This window comes from Clupea harengus, chromosome 2, assembly GCF_900700415.2.
Source record: "Clupea harengus chromosome 2, Ch_v2.0.2, whole genome shotgun sequence".
NCBI classification, from domain to species: domain Eukaryota; kingdom Metazoa; phylum Chordata; class Actinopteri; order Clupeiformes; family Clupeidae; genus Clupea; species Clupea harengus.
The window spans coordinates 21,465,242-21,482,410 of record NC_045153.1 but is presented as its reverse complement, the minus strand read 5'-3'; the positions used below and the strand labels follow the sequence as shown (position 1 = coordinate 21,482,410).

Here is a 17,169-nt window from a genome sequence, read left to right as displayed (position 1 = left end):
ACGAAGACAAACGGTCATACATACACGTAATAAGGGATCTCCTGTGTTTGCACGGGGAGGGTATGCTAATGCGGTCATTAAATCCACTGATAGGACTTTTGCTGACTTAGCACAGAGTGAGGATGCCTATTCAGTTCTCTCCCTTACTCACACATACTCACTCTCTTTCACTCCCCTCTTCTTCTCCCCCCCCTTTCTCTCTCTCTCTCTCTCTCGTCAGACAAATACGCTTTCTCTCCCTCTCATCCCTCCATATCCACACAGACCTCCAAACTGTCCTTCAACTTTAGCCCAGCTGTATCTGCATACACAACTGCATGAATCACACACACACACACACATTGGCACACACAACTTCACCCCCACCACACACACACCTATAAACACACACACACACACACACACACAGAGAGGCACACAGAGTCTTCATGACAATGCCAAGACACCTGACACTGCACACACACACACACCCTGGCTTTGATGGGCAGCCGGTCTTGGCAGGCCCTCTCGGCTGGGTGATCTCTCTGGAGCAGGGATCTGTTTTCTGGGTCAGCGCCTCAGATCCCCGTTTGTGGCTTTTGGCAGCGTGGCCGGGCCTTGTTGCTCCGAAGCGCAACAAGTACACACACACACACACACACACACACACACGTACACACATGTACACACACACGTACACACACACACCCTCCTGCTGCTCATATGTCACAGTTCTTGCTTTTCTCTCACCCTCATGGTCTGTACACCCTCTGCCACAGAGTTCCATGCATAGAGCACACACACACACAGGTTTCACCTCTCAGTTTGTGTATCCTCTGCAATGAATTAGCTGTCAATGCATGCAGACACACACCCTTTTGCAGAGTTCAATAAATGAGGTGCACATGAATACACACACACGCAGAGAGCAGTCCACTCACTCATCGCGTCCTTCCGGCCCTCCTGTTCTCTCTGCACTACCAAGAGTTCGGGGAACAGACACACACACACACACACACACACACACACACACACACACACACACACACACACACGCTCTACGCAATATCACTTTCCAGGATCACAACCACCTAACACAGATTACACCCCACCTCTGAGATTTGTCAGGAGATTTCTTTCGCCAGCACACCCCCTCTTTGAACCCGGGGCATCGGCGTGAGGGGGGGGGGGGGTTACGGGACATCTGAGGCCGCCTCAAAAATATGTGCATCGCATTTTAGGCCCTTCATATATCAGATAACAGTTGGGTGCATAAATTATGTTAAATGCAAAAACATTGACAGGAAGCCAAGGAGGGGATTTTAATTTTAAATCAGCCCTAAATGAAACCTTAGACTAACATAATGGAGTGATGTGAAAGAATTTATGTAAAGGAGCCAGCAGTGCTATTTGTGTGCTACGCTGCATGTGGAACAAAAACAACACAAGAGAGTTCAGCTTGCCTAACAAGAGACACGCAAGGGGAGGCGCAGAGAGAGAGAGAGAGAAAGAGAAAGAGAGAGAGAGAAAGAGAAAGAGAGAGAGAGAGGAGAAACAATCATATAAATGGTTTGATTCCAAATGCCAAGATGTCCCCCTTTAATATTTCTCCCTCTGCCTGTCTTGATGGCAAGCGTCGATCTTTACTACCTACCTTTAATACCTATACTACTCATCTGCTGCCACCATCAGGACTTGCACAGGAACAAAACACAAACATACACACCTCACTTTACAGAGATGTTGTCCAGAGACAGAGACAGAGAGAGAGAGAGAGAGAGAGAGAGAGAGAGAGAGAGAGGATAAAATAATATGCACAAGGACGCCACACTCATTATATTCTAAATGCAGGAGCTGAGACAGCTGACAGGCGCCCAGCACTTTTTGATGGGAGGGGGGGGACATAGCCTTTAACTTCACATTATTAGAGGAATCTCCCTGTTCATCACACTTCACAAGCTTGCTCTGCAATACACAGGGCCACACATGACTACAAGAAAGCCTACTACCGACTCACAGACAATGAATTTTCTTAAAGCAACCCCCCCCCCCCCCCCCCAAAAAAAAGAGGGTGTAAAGAAGAAGGAGTGTGAGACATGTCAGCCTCGCCCCAGCGGCTGCTGGGTAATGACGGCTGGGCAGCGCACACAGAGTGGAGCGGCTGGCGCGGTAACGACCAGAGAGGATGCTGGGAAGACATAGAGGATTCAGTCTCTACCAGCAAGGTGGAGCAGCGGATCGGGTACTAATGAAGATGTTATTCTGTCACTCCTGTCCGAATGACAGATATGGTGAGAGGAGAGAGGGAGAGAGTGAGGGAGAGATGGAGAGAGATGGAGACGGAGAGGGGAGAAGCAGGGAGGAAAAGACACAGGGACATGTCACACGTGCAGAAGATGGGAGCTGGACAACTCCACGGGAACAGACATGACGGCGTGTTGTTCAGATGGCGCAGGCTGAACCCACAGCAATAAAAACACACAATCCTCTTCACCAATCCCGCCAAAACCACCACCAGCACCACCACCACCATCGGCACAACCATTACCATCTTCTCCCAGGCCCTGTTCACGCATCCACCGATATCCCTGTTGTAGCTAATCATTCTGGTTGATCCTTTTTCCCGGGGGGGGGGGGGGGGCAGGATCACAGAGAGAGAGAGAGAGAGAGAGAAAGACAGAGAGAGAGTGAATAAAAAAAAGAAGAAAAAAAAATGATCAAAATGGGGGGAAGGCAAAACAACATCCGTCCACTTTCACGCTCCAGCGGAGGAGGTGGTCCCTCCTGGCGCGGGCCGGCGAGTCCTGCCATCTGGAGGCTAAATCGAGTGTGAAGTACAGTATAGTTTGGGACCAGGCTCCGTGGCGGCGCCTCAGCAGTTAGTTCATTAGTTCCAAACTTCCAGGGGATTAGGAGAGCATCCACTCAAAGGGTGGGTGGAGGAGACGGGGGGGAGGGATAGGGAGGTGGGGGGAGGTGCAGGAGGCGGGTGGGTGGGCGGGTAGGGAGATAGGAAGGAAGGTTGGTGTGTGTGTGGGGGGGGGAGGAGAAGCGTCCGCTGCACAGCAAGGTGCAGACCCACCGAGTGATGCAAGCAAACAGAAACATAAACAACCCCCCCCCACACACACACACACATCCCAGCCTCCTCCTGATGGACCCGAGACAGGTGTAACCGCCAGGGACACGGTGGGGTTCGAAAGCAACGCCCCGACCAACCTGGTGTGTGTGTGCTGTAGCTTCTAGGTCTATACATCACTCTGTGTGGATCTATATTATGTATGCATATGTTTGTTTGTGGGAGTGGGTTTGAGCTTTGATTTCACACTGCTGTACGTATGGGTTATCTAATGGGCGTCGTATGGTGTATGTCAATTTTGGACATTTTAATATTTGTATGTGTGTATGGATGTGTCTGTTTAAGAAGGGGGAGGGGTTTGCATATACTTGTGTGTGTAAACATGCCTGTGTGCGTCCACGCTAATCCCTGCGTAGCGGTTAGCCGTCTCTGGACAGCTCTCGTACCGTCTGTCACATGGCACCAGGCGAGCGAGGCGGGCACGGTTGGCACAGGTTGGCACGGGGGCGTCTGACAGGGCCACCGTCGGGGCACAGAAGCAGCGCCGCGAGGGCCGCTGATCCTCAGCGTAAACAAACGCACAGGCTCCAGTCCTCCAGCCATGGACTCCCCAGCATCCCCCTGCTGCAGGGAGAATGTCCTCCACCATAGACGCTCTAGCCACCGTAAGGCACCATAAGCCTTGGCAAATTAAAGGCCACTCAATCTGTGGTACACTTTCACCGAGTTGACCCTCCTCAAGAATAAAATGTTATGCGAAATGCATTCTTTATCACAAGTTGTTTGTGCTTGTGTACAGTAAGTGAATGGGATACAATATTGATGGCCAAGTCTTTCTTTAAAGGCTTTTTTTAGTGTAGAAATTTTTAATGATACGGCATAAATGCTCCATGTTTAAAAAATTCAATAGGATGACTTGGGGGAAAAAAGCACATCAAACGATTTTATTCTTGATATTGTGAGGATAGAAATATTTCAAATGTCTCCTCGTGGCTGGGGAGAGAGAGATACTGTACACCCTGACTTCTGAGAGATTTATTCACAAGCTCGTACAGTGTGTGCAAGGGCATGGAGTTTCTGGTGAGGCAAGGCAAGGCAAGGCAAGGCAAGGCAAGGCAATGCGAGTTGGCCGTTATTTAATGCGAGCCGTGGGGGAAATAATGTATCCGTCTATAGGTTTGTACAATCCCCCACGGAGTTTCAATTGCCACAATGGGGAAAACAGCCATGGGAGTGGGAAGAGAGAGGCAAAGCAAGCTGCGGGGAAATGGGTGCATTTTATTATTGAGTTAAATAATAACTCGCCTCCTTACCAGACTACAGGCCTTGCGAGTAAATAATGGATCACAGGTTTTTTTAGTTTTTTTTTTCTTTGCACACTGTGCCAGACTACTTTAAAGCAGACATATGGTCTTTAAAATTGACTGAATCTTGTACTGAGAATTGTACGTCAGGCTGGCCTTGACTGATTTATACCGTCAAATACCCGCACGAGTAATGGGATTAGTGGCACCATCTCTCTTTTTACATGTGATTTTTTTCCTTTCTTCTTCTTCTTTTTTTTCCAGCGTGAGACATTAGCATTTTTATCTGCAAGGCTGAAGAGAATGCTAATTCTATTGGCTCTGACAGGAAACACGGGTTGCCATAGAAAAGCTTTTCCCTGCCTATTCCGAAGAAATCAAGGCCTTCCCGCTAATGCTATTTTCCTCCCTTCAGATCACCTAGCTTTAATATTGGCCGCCGCAGTAATCCTGTACACGCATAACCTGCCTGTGGAAGGAATTAGAGGGCCGCACTTCCTACTCTTCCTTTGTGTGAGCGGGGCTTCCATAAAAGAACCATTTGTGATGCATATCGGTGGAGTGAGTGGCCTATTTAGCATGTTATGTAATTGCATATAATGCGCGGCCGTGTGGATCTCAAAGGGGATGCTGCCAAAAAAAAGCATGCACCATCTCTACAAAGGCTTTAAGACAATAAATGTGAGTATCAAATGCAAACATGGCTAGACATCTGACCTCCAGGGGTCACTGGCTGGGGTAGGCATGACTTCCTGTTTTCCCAAACCCATTCAAAATAACCACAAAAAATAAAAACCAGTGTGTTTCGAAACACTCAGCTCTAACACCTCTTTGGAAAAGGGGGTCAGAGTTCAAGCTGTCCGTCAAACAGCTCTTTCTCTACCCCACTCTTCTGGCTCGCGGAGGGACACGGCCAATGGCTGTATCAATCATCTTTATTATCCTGACTTAGAAACCCTTTTGTTTCTGGGCTCGGTTTCCCCCCTCTATTTCCTCCCCCCAATCACGATTTCACGGACAGCCAGGCAGGACCAATGGCGGGGCGGTGTGGGCGGGTCGAGAATGCTTTTTAACCTGCGGCATCTGGCCGGTGCCTGCTGTTCGCCCAGTGTGACATGGTCACCTTGTTCCAAGGGACGGAGAGAGGGGGGCATTCCCAACCCTTTATTACAGCATAATGGGCCAAGAAATGTGGCTTGTTTTGAAGCATTCCACTTAGGTAGCCTTTCAAAAGAGGGGGTGCAGGAAGTGGTGCACCTGTCTTTGGAATGGATTCTAAGCCACCAACAATGGCTGTGGGCCAGGACTGCCTGATGGGATAGCTTCCAGCCACAGGTACACCAAACCATTCCTGGCTTACCACAGAGACAAAAACATTGTTGGGTCAGATATAAAACTGAAATCTGTCTTTGATACATCGCTACTGAAGAAAATACAAAACGAATGCACTCCAGTGATATGTTGTGAAAGATTTTTTGTTCCTTTTTTATCCATTTTGTTTCCTTCTGGATTTTCTGTACATAAAGTGTGGTTCAAATGTTTTCTATCTGAGAGGCAACTAGGTCAAAGAACTAACTTCAGAGAATGTCTCTGTTTGAAGATTGACTCAGTCAGGATGAAAGACAGCCAATTGTGAAGTAAGTAATATGTAGGCAGGCTTTCTTTTATTTCATTTTCTATTCCATAAAGAGTGGTTAATGTTCTTCATCTGAAGGACACCTAGGGCCAAATCTGACAACTTCAGATCTCTATGTTTGATTGGCAGGCCAGTCGGTGTACGTGACCGAATGTTTTTTTATTTTTTTTTATCTCTCTATCCACTTCACCTTTTTGCTGAGGGCCACTCCATCTTCACAGTCCAGCACAGCACAGTCCACATCCAGCGAGGTCAGCTTCCTCAGCTTCCGCACGTCATTGCCCGGCACGTAGAGGACGGCACGCCGTGGCACGTATCTTAGCGATGTGCCAGGGGTGTGGTGGGCGCGACTGCTGCCACGGCAACACCCCCACTGCCCTGCAGCCAACGCAGGCCGGTGGGCATCTCTGTCAAAGACACAAACACACTGTGTTAGTAATCAGACCGTGCTGCAGGAAACATAAGGGCTAAACATTTCATCTTCTAAACATTTTTTCTGATTTTAATCATTTAATTTAAATAGTGTTTTTCAGACACTAAGGCTAATTTCCACAGTTGGATACCAGACTCTGTTGACAGATGTGTTGCTGTCATTTGTGTGAGTGACAGTATGGTATTGCCACTCCTTGGATCTGTTCTTCAGGAAATAGATCCTTTCGTTGACCCATGCTGACCTGGCCTGAGAGACTCTTTATAACGGACATAATCACAGACAACTGCTCTCCTTCAAGGCTAAGGAAGAAGGCCTACAGCTGATTAGATGTAGAAGGACAGCTAACATAGGACTGACAGAAAGAAAGAAATAGAAAGAAAGAAGCAGGAAGGGGGTAAATGAAGGAAAGATAAAAAGAAAGAGAGATGGCAGGGGAAGGGTGGCAGAGAGGGAGAGGGGGACACAGGACATCAAAAGAAGGAGGAGGAGAAAAGGAGGCATGGGGATTATAAATCCCTCAAAAAAAAAGAAACAATTAAAGTTTCAACAACAAATCTGCATTATTCCCCCCCCCCACCCTCACTAATTACCCCTTCAAACGAGCGCCTGGCAGCCCCAGCAACAACAGCACACAGCAACAGAAGCAACAGTAGTGTTTTCCAGACACCAGCATCAGTGAGAGCCCACAAGTCAACCACAATCACCCCTTTTCAACACAACGCTTCTCTAAGTGGAGAAAAAAAAACCCAACAACAACAACGTATACCTTATCCTGTGTCCACCGCCACCCGGATCACATTTTATCACACGCGCTAATGGCTGCTGGTTATGACAAACACGTTTTAATTATTTGGTCGGCGAGGTCTGCGCCGGTCCTACAATTAGCTCTAATGAATGGCCGACATAATTGGGATCACATATATCTAATTACAGTCGGGGAAGCTCGTCCTCGCCTCCTTGCTTCTCTCCACCCGCTCTCCGAGGGGTAATATCAACGCATCCCGCTACCCCTTTTCTCATCCTGAGGAGGGCAGGAAATAGAGGGAGAGGGAGGAGGAGAATGAGAGGAAGGGGTGGAAAAAGGGGTACGGGAGAGAGAACATGGAGGGAGGGAGAGGAGAAGAAGAAGAAAAAAAACGGGGGTGAAGTATTCTCCTTTTCTTTGCCTTTGTTCTCTAAAGAAGCTAAAGTCGCTTCAATGGCCACTTAATCCCGTCCTCCACGCTTTACAATTGCCCCCTGGCATCAATCAGCCATAATCTCAACTAAAGATGATGCTGCTACACTGGGGCAATTAAAAGCAATTCAGGTAGCTCTTGCTCCGAGCACTCTTAGTGCACCGGGCCTCCGCGGGGATCCTCTGTGCTCTAGTGTTTAAATGTGGTCGCTGACAATATCTCACATACACGAGGCGGAAGAGGCAGGTCTATATATGCAGAAAAGGGCCTCTCCTCTCCTCTCAGTGTGGACTGACTTAAGACAGGGGGGAAAGAAAGAGGAGGAACTGGCCATCACTCGAAGGGCAAAACCCCTATAGCACCAATATTGATGGGAGGAACAAAAAAAAGCAAACAGCAAAATTAGAAGTTAAAATAAGGGGGGATGGATGGATGAGGGAGTTGGTGGTGATTGAGGGCAAAAAGGAGGGGTTGGGGTGTGTGTGTGTGTGTGTGTGTGTGTGTGTGTGTGTGTGTGCGCGTGCGCTGAGGTTGGGGGGGGAAATGAAGTTTTCTAGATCCACAGCGGAGTGCTGGGGGGGGGAAAGCCATTTTAAGTGCCCACTTGAAAGGCAAATAGATGATAATGTAAGTGGGAGGCTTACATGAAGATGGCTCCAGTAATTAAAGAATAGATTTCTCATGAAGGCAAAGCAGAAGAAAGAGGAGGGGTAGGGGGAAATAGAGAATGAGAGGTGGGGGGGGGACTTGTCCCTTGATGGCGTACCATCAGAGAGAAGAGAAGAGAAGAGAGCGTGGTCTCAGCAGATCTACTGACACTGGCAGGAGTCTGTCTAACAGACACACATTCAGCAGTTCTCCAACTCCTTCCTCTCTCTCTCTCTCTCTCTCACTCTCCCTCACTCCACTCCCTCACTCCACTCCCTCTCTCCACTCCCTCTCTCCACTCCCTCTCTCTCTCTCTCCCTCTCACTCTCTCACCACTCCCTCCTCCTTTTCTTTTTTTCTTAACAGTATGGGGGCTCTATTTACAGTAACCTGGTGGCCACTGGTGGGGGGGGGGGGGGAAACATCCAGGCCCCCCCCAATGTACACTTTGGAGCAGCTCTCCTACAGCCTTTTATACAGACCCATACTGCCCCAGCTCTGAGTCACCCTTTTATACAGACCCATACTGCCCCAGCCCCGAGTCACCCTGCTGCCACGGTTACGCTGCTCTTCCTCTCCCTGGCAATGACTGAGCTAAAGGAGGCAGGAGGAGCAGGAGGAGAAGGAGAAGCAGGAGGACGAGGGGGCCTCTGCCTCCTCTAAACGGCCTGTGTGCAACCTGTCACCTCCTGCAGCTCACAGAGACAAACCTGGCCAGGTGCTCTCCTCCTCCAAGGACCGAGCAGGTGACACTGTTTATTTAGCACAAAACTGTGGACTACACAAACATGCTCAGAAAACACGCACACACAGGCGCACGCACACACCCACACAAACACACACATCACACACAAAGACAAGTAGATAAATACAATACTAAAAGAAATACAAATACTAAGTCAAAATACAAACAGAAAACAGAAAGAGCACAGAGGCTATGAACTCAATAACCTGTAAGCACCGGAAAAAATGGGCCACAACATAGTTTCTCTGCACAAAAACCCACATACACACAAACACACACACACACACATGCTACAAGAACCCATACGTATACACACACATACACATTTGCTTGTGGCTGGCAGGGTTTTCATTTGCTGCCACAACAAATTGCCGGGAACTTTTATCATCGTCAGCTGTGCTCATGGCTTTTACTGGAGGAGGAGAGGCAGGGTTAGGCTCAGGGTTCTGTGTGCTCATTGGAGGAGAGGCAGGGTTATGCTCAGGGTTCTGTGTGCTCATTGGAGGAGAGGCAGGGTTATGCTGAGGGTTCTGTGGGAGGAGAGGCAGGGTTAGGCTCAGGGTTCTGTGTGCTCATTGGAGGAGAGGCAGGGTTATGCTCAGGGTTCTGTGGGAGGAGAGGCAGGGTTAGGCTCAGGGTTCTGTGTGCTCATTGGAGGAGAGGCAGGGTTATGCTCAGGGTTCTGTGTGCTCATTGGAGGAGAGGCAGGGTTAGGCTCAGGGTTCTGTGTGCTCATTGGAGGAGAGGCAGGGTTATGCTCAGGGTTCTGTGTGCTCATTGGAGGAGAGGCAGGGTTATGCTCAGGGTTCTGTGGGAGGAGAGGCAGGGTTAGGCTCAGGGTTCTGTGTGCTCATTGGAGGAGAGGCAGGGTTAGGCTCAGGGTTCTGTGGGAGGAGAGGCAGGGTTAGGCTCAGGGTTCTGTGTGCTCATTGGAGGAGAGGCAGGGTTATGCTCAGGGTTCTGTGTGCTCATTGGAGGAGAGGCAGGGTTAGGCTCAGGGTTCTGTGGGAGGAGAGGCAGGGTTAGGCTCAGGGTTCTGTGGGAGGAGAGGCAGGGTTAGATTCAGGGTTCTGTGTGCTCATTGGAGGAGAGGCAGGGTTATGCTCAGGGTTCTGTGGGAGGAGAGGCAGGGTTAGGCTCAGGGTTCTGTGTGCTCATTGGAGGAGAGGCAGGGTTAGGCTCAGGGTTCTGTGGGCGCATCTGCGTCAGCAAGGCATGAGCGTTCTGCTACCCTTGGAGACGCCTGTGGTTAGGGAAACCAGTCCCCAGAAACGGAAACAGGGCCGCGGTTAAACGGCGGCAGGCAGATTCTAGACTGGCGGGAATGGAGGGGGGAATGGGGGGTACGTATATTGTGCTAAGGGAGTGCAAGTAATTTTTCTCTTTCTTTCTTTTTTTCTCTGTTCTTCTCTTGCTTACCTCCTTCTGTCCTTCTTTTTCTCAGTCTCTTTCTCTCAAGTTTTGTCTGTTTTCCTCTTTCGCTCCATCTTTCTGTCTGTCTTTCTTTCTTTCCTCCCATTCCTGCTCTCTCTCTCCCTCTCTCTCTCTGCCAGGCCACACGTGTGATCCATTGAGGCAGCAGTGGAGAGGGTGCAGCACACATTTCAATATCATTTAGCTTTTAGAGCCGTTCCTCGGGCAACCATGCACATAATTAATTCTGATTTGGGAATTCATTTGACAAGTGGTGGAATTAATTGCCAAAACCTACAAGCAAGCAAGAGAGAGAGAGAGAGGGAAAGAGAGAGAGAGAGAGAGAGAGAGAGAGAGAGAGAGAGAGAGAGAGAGAGAGAGGGATAGCATGAGAAGAGAGGGAGTTATTTATTTATGTGAATATTAATTCTCCCATGGCTGGCCACCATCAATATGCAGCAGCAGTGTGAGTGTCCTGTGTAAGAGGTGCCAGAGGCTCTGAGTCCCTCTCCTCTCCTCTCCTCTCCTCTCCTCTCCTCTCCTCTCCTCTCCTCTCCTCTACAGCACGGTCACTGTGACCACACGCTTTAAACACAGTGCACGAGAGGTGCAGCAAAAGCCACTACATCACTCACCTGACTCCAGGCTTCTCAGAGGCTGTGTCTTATGTAGTTACTGCGACAGCATCAACCAAGTGCATTAATCCAACTGTTTGTTCATTTAAAAAAATTAAAATAAAACACAACATGGTTTGGAAATCAGTGTAAAATATAAACGGACAGCCACAAAATATGTGATCATCCACGTATCTGTTTGACTACCTGTGGGTGCCTGGCAGACAACTATCTGTGGAGTATTCAAATAGCACCGAGCCCAAAGACTAAAGTGTAAAACAACAATCCACACGAGTTCTTAATCACCAGTGCATGTGGAGACAAGTAGAACTTTCCAAACTCTGATTTCACAAGTCAGAATAAAAAAAAGTTAAACGCTCATAGTTACGATATCAAACAATTAGAAGCCTGAATAACGAGCATGTACAGCTCTTCCAGTCCAAGGTCATTGCTGAAGTCCATTCATAAAAACTCTGTGCAAGTGTGAGCTTATCTCTGGGTTATTTATTTGGTGAAAAGATTTGCCCAGTTCTCATTTGCCGCTACTCCGCACCATTGCAACTTGGTCTTTTAATGCGACGAAACAGTAACGCCAGCAGCCTTTACTAATGGTGCGATATTCAAATAAAAAATAGAGCGACGCAGACTATGAGCAATAAAAAGCAGGGAGCCATAAATGTTATTGTAGACATTACAGTAGCCCTGGAACCATTTGGATCCGCTCACTTTTTCCCAGAGACGAGCATAAACCAAATATGTAATCCAGGGGGGCATTTGTTTTTAATCGCCCAAATACCACATCTGTTCAATATATTTACCCAACAGCAAACATCGCTCCGTGATATATGTTTCACAAGTTTTACAATGGCTGAAGCGTACAGTATGGGAGAGTTACGACTTGAAAGGTTATGATAACGGCGGGTAGTGGGTCTGTGTTAGGGGCTGTAAAGTAATCAGACTGTTGCACTGCGAGTGGGTTTACTGGTCAATCCTCAGAGCCCTGTGGGCTTCTGGGGGTTTTATGTGCAGCTGAGTGGTCCTGGTTTCCATCATGGCGGGGAGGGCTGCCCTCATTTGCCATCTCTGAGAAGATGTGCTTGAGCTGTGCTTCTGTTCCACACTTAAAGTTAGAGACACGAAGCTAACCGCCAGCCTGTGTCAAGCTCAGGATTCGCAGCAAAACAGATGGAGATCGACTGACACCATGTTTGAAAACCAGAACTACATCCAGAAGTTTTAAGAGGTTAGAAGTGCAGCAATTGGATTCACTTTACAATAAGTTATGTAGATCTTTGTTAATCGCAAGTGGTTTCTCTAAGTGTCATTTCATTTATCAGCTTAGTTTTCATGACAAGATATACAAGATATTCACCAGAAGCTTGTCTGGACATAATCTGGACATCCATTAGTGACACTCAAAGGAATTAAAGAGAACAGTGAAACTGTTGGAAGGCAACATCCAGCCAAGCTCAGTGAGCAGCACCAGTGGAACACCAAAAAGTGTTCCTAATAAAATATCTTAGTTGAACAACGCACTTCCTCCCGATGACTAAATATCCTTTGTTCAAGTCCAAACTCCAATCCAAATTCTTTTTTTTCGTTTCCATCCCAAAGCGTCTGCTAGTTCTTCTATCTGATGCAAACCTGCAGCGCTGTCTTTCGAAAACAGATATAATTTGTCTTACTTGTCCAATACGAGGCCCTTAATTTGATATATGATGTCATTACACTCTTAAAAAGACTCTGGGGGCTTCTAGGCCTGGCTGGAGCTCTGTGGATAAACATGTTGTCCAATTTGAGCCCCTCTCGCTGTCCATGTAGGAACTGTCAGTCGTCGTCCTATCAATATGCAGATTTCACAATTACTTCCAGCTTGCAGTGGCAACGGCTGTGGCTGTGTCTAAAATGCACAAAATTAAAGATTTGTGTTCCTGCTCTGTGATAATCAGCATCTTTTTAATATGCAAACTACTTTGAGGATCTGTGGCGTTTAGGCTTTTAAATTAAATTTGGGAGGGGGGGGGGGGGGGGGGTGAAAAAATAAATAAAGATGAAAAAAAGAGAGGAAAATCGATGCCGTGATGCATAAACAAGTCATTCCGTTCCATGAAAAGAAAAAAAAGAAAAAAACGCGAAGGGAGGAAAAAAAAAGAGACAGAAAAACGGTCAAAAGTCATACATATTTATCTCATTTCGAGCGCTTGTCTTGCACTCCCACCTCGGTGCAAAACGGCTAAAACAGCCTCAGTAAAAGCTGCTGCCCAGCATGGGGTAGCGCTCGTGCCGTCTTTCTTTATTTATTTACGCATTTATTTATTTGTTTACCTAGTTATTAATGCAAGTTTCAAATTGGGAGACACATGCTGCCTTCTGATAAAAAAAAGAAGAAATGTAACAAAGTTAACCAGTGACACAAAGCAGGAAGAAAGACTTTTTCGTTTCCCTCCATTTTTCTTCAATCTCTCTTTTTCTCTCTCCCTCTCTCTCCTTCTCTGTCTCTCTCTAAGCTGTAAGATCCTTAGCTCTTCAAAGAGGCTACAAAAGCCGAAGACTGTTTCCTTACACGTCTTTCCCTCCCTCTCTCTCTGTCTCTCTCTCTCTCTCTTTCTGTCTGTCTCAGTTTGCAGAGTGATCCTCTGCTCTTTAAATAGGATCAGTGGGTGGTGGTTTGACCCCGGCTCTGGTGTGTGAGCGGAGCGGAGGGGAGGAGAGCGTGGGCCCTCGGCCCTCTCAGTCCCTCTCAGGCCTCTCTGGCTCCTCCTGGCCCTCATTAGACAGCCCTCAACGCCTTAATCTGCGCCGCCAGGATGAAGTCACACCGGTTAGCTTCACTTCGGACGCCGCCGCTACCTGTAATCCCTTGCCCGATGCCTGGCCGGCTCTCTCCTCTTTTCTCTCTCTCTCTCACAAACACACACACACACACACACACACACACACACACACACACACACAAAGCCTTACAAGCTCAGGATGAAAGAAATGTCTCTGCTTCTTGGTTTGTGAATGGCTTTCCCGTGGTAACCATCAGACATCAAGCTCTTTCCCTCCCCTCCATTCCTGTCCCTCTCTTAACTCTCCGAATCTCTTTCTCTCTGTCTCGCAATGATATGTAGGCCACACTTCTCCTCAAAGAAAGAGAGAAAGAAACAGAAACAACTAGATCCCCAAAAGGAATGCAAGAGGAAACCCTACTAGAGCCATGCTGATCATCTGAAAGAGACAGCCATCAACCACCTCCAAAGTCCACTCGGACAAAAGTTGCCACAAGTGTCCAGACACATCCCCTATGTAATCATATTATTATTGGGATACCTTTCATTACGGAGATGTGTTTTTTTTTTTCAAACCTAATCCTAACAAAACAAGCATTCATTGTATATTTTCCATTCATCCGGCTTTGGAAATAATTGAGGGGAAACTCAAAGGAAGGAACAAGTGGTGGGTGTGAGGAGGGCAGGCAGGGTTAGCCTTTTAACTTAGCATTTTTATTGACTCCCGCCACAACAAAATACCAGAGAAGAGTATGAGTGCGCTGCGCAATGGCCATTCAGGCTTTGCAGAGGCCCCTTTGTAACTCTTTGGAAGAGGAGGGTTGGGGGGTGGGGGGTGGGGGGTAAGGGGGTAAGGGGAGTGAAAGGAAGCCCCCACTGGTCAAAATCCAGTGGAACCTCCACACAACGGAGCACAACTGTTCCCTCGACGCCTGAATGGGAGGAGGATAAAAGACAAGATGGACTTCAGAGGTGCAGCCGCAGACAAAGGCAACAAAAGTGCTTATCGCAAGGGAATGACACGACTCGTTGCAGTGAACAGAGAGAGAAATACAGAAAGAACACAGGGAGAGAGACAGGGGAAGAAGAGGAAGAGAGAGAGAGAGAGAGAGAAAGAAAGAAGGGGGGAGTCAGGACAATGGCGCGGGCCTATGAAATGACAACTGGGAAGAATTGAAAAACCTACAGGAGAAGTGTCGAGCCAACTCCCTAAAAAAAGAGAATCACACACAAGGAACAGGCAGGTCGTGAGGGAGCCGCTGCCGTGAAAGAGACAAAAAAAAAAGAGGGGGATGGGGTGAGTCTGAGTTAGACAGAGAGAGGGTTGGAGAAGAGGATGCAAAGAAAGAAAGAAATTCAAAAAGAATAGGAAGGAGATGAAAATGTTCTGAGGGACAGAAAGAGAGAGAGCGGAAAGAGAGGGAAAAAGCAATCAGGTGTACAGGTGACAGCAATTCCCTGCCATTCACACCCTGAGATCTTGAGAACACCAACACACACACACACACACACACACACACACACACACACACACCGAGAGACAGAGAGAGAGAGAGAGAGAGAGAGCAAAAGAGAGAGAGTGAAAGAGAGAGAGAGGAGCCCAATCCCTGACAGTCCCCACACTTTCTCTTTTGAAGTGCCTCTTTGTATACTAACACAATTACCTTTTAACCCCACCATCAAACACGGTCCCCTGAGTTCACACACTCAAGCCCTCACACTACTGCCAACCCTACACACACACACACATCTCTGACACTGTGAAAAGTTTACCATTCACTTACTTCAGGAAAAGAGAAAAAAAAAAAAAATCCTAACCATTTATTATTCTGTAAGCTAACAGCCCGTGAAGAGTCCACACACCCCTCCAACACCTTCAGCCCCCCCCCCCCCCCCCTTCTCACTCCCCGGTATGCCACTGCAGCCAAAAGGGAATCTTTCAGCGTTTACAAGAGAAACCGGAGTGTGTGCCGCCCATTTTAATGGCCGCCGCCGCTTCATTTACAGTTAAATCATGCCACCTCTCGAGACGGCAAACATTTAAATGCAGGCAGGCGAGCGCGCCGGAGAAAGGGGAGAGATTTGTTTGACACGTATTTATAAAAGTCTCCTCAAATTACATCCTCCTCCTCCTTTCCGCGACCCCCGTACGCGGGAGCTGAGGGATCAATGGTGATATGCATGCATAAAAGCAAAGCGCCTGGCATTAGCATATTTTTAAGTCATTACTCACGTTCCGAGGCACACAGCGCTCATGCTTGAGAGGACTCAAGCAGAGGAAAAACTTCCAGGAAGACTTCAGGTTGGTGTTCCTCTACGGGTTTTTTCAAGGATTCAAGGAAGATTTTTGACAGAAGTCCTCCTGTCAGTTACTGCTAATATACTGCTTGTTCGTCGAGATAACTCAATAAATAAACAAGATAATAGAAACAGAAAACAAATAAATAGGTCCTTATCTTCATCCACAGAGATTAGGGGGGAGAAATAGTAGCACATTCTAGTACAGTACTGCAATATCAGCTCTCAGCTCAGTGATTTATGATAACACATGTTAATGGAACTATGGGATAAGAAAAAAGTACTGACAGTTATTCTCCTAAAATATTAACTCACTAGAAAAGTCCTCACTCAGGTATCTCATCCATCCCTTGGGAGGACCCACTGTCAGGAGCCCCTGCCTGGGCTTCTCTCTGCCTCTGACCCCCTGGGTCTCGGCCGGGGGTAAAACTCCACACTGCCACGGCCAGTTGAAGTGGTCAGCTCTAGCCTCAGGGGCCGTGGCACTGGGGCTGTACTTTTAACCCAGTGGCCCCATTCAGTGGCCCTTCAGGCCCGTGATGAATGGACAAACGCGGGTAATTGATTAGTGCCAAAGTAGGGAATTAAAAATGGAGGCACGGTGTCAATAAAGCCTCCTTGACAATGGCGGCTGGCGTAAAGTGTGAAAGGGATAGCCTGCAGCCGCCACGGCGCCATCAAAGACCTCGCCGACACACAAACACACACACACACACACACACACACACACACATAAAGGAGGTGGCCCTTTCTCCTCCTTGGCCACGCATTCCTGAGGGCTCCTATTCTGTGGAGGCAGCGCTGTCGGTTCAAACTGACAGGAGCCATTATGGAGGCGGCATGTCGGCTCACCTTCATAAAAAGCGAGCAGTAAAAACAGCAAATGACGGGGCCTATACAGCTCCATTATGTCAGACACTCCCCAGTCACCACGGCCACTTGGTACTCGTGGGGATCGTTCACTCCCTCTCGCTCTCGCGCACTCCCTCTTTACAAACAAACAGAGGCTTTCCGTTTCACACAGGAACAGTGTGTTAGGAGGACAGAGTGACAGAGTAAGAGGCCGAG

At 48.0% G+C, this 17,169-nt stretch overlaps 1 protein-coding gene across 1 annotated transcript in view; it reads right to left on the bottom strand.

The window, feature by feature from the left end:
- Positions 1-17,169, bottom strand: part of clybl (citrate lyase beta like) — a 69,861-nt gene that overhangs the window by 27,827 nt on the left and 24,865 nt on the right. The window contains exon 2 of the mRNA XM_012834056.3: positions 6,189-6,405. Coding sequence (XP_012689510.1) covers positions 6,189-6,405 — 217 coding nt within the window. The remainder of the gene's footprint in view (positions 1-6,188; positions 6,406-17,169) is intronic.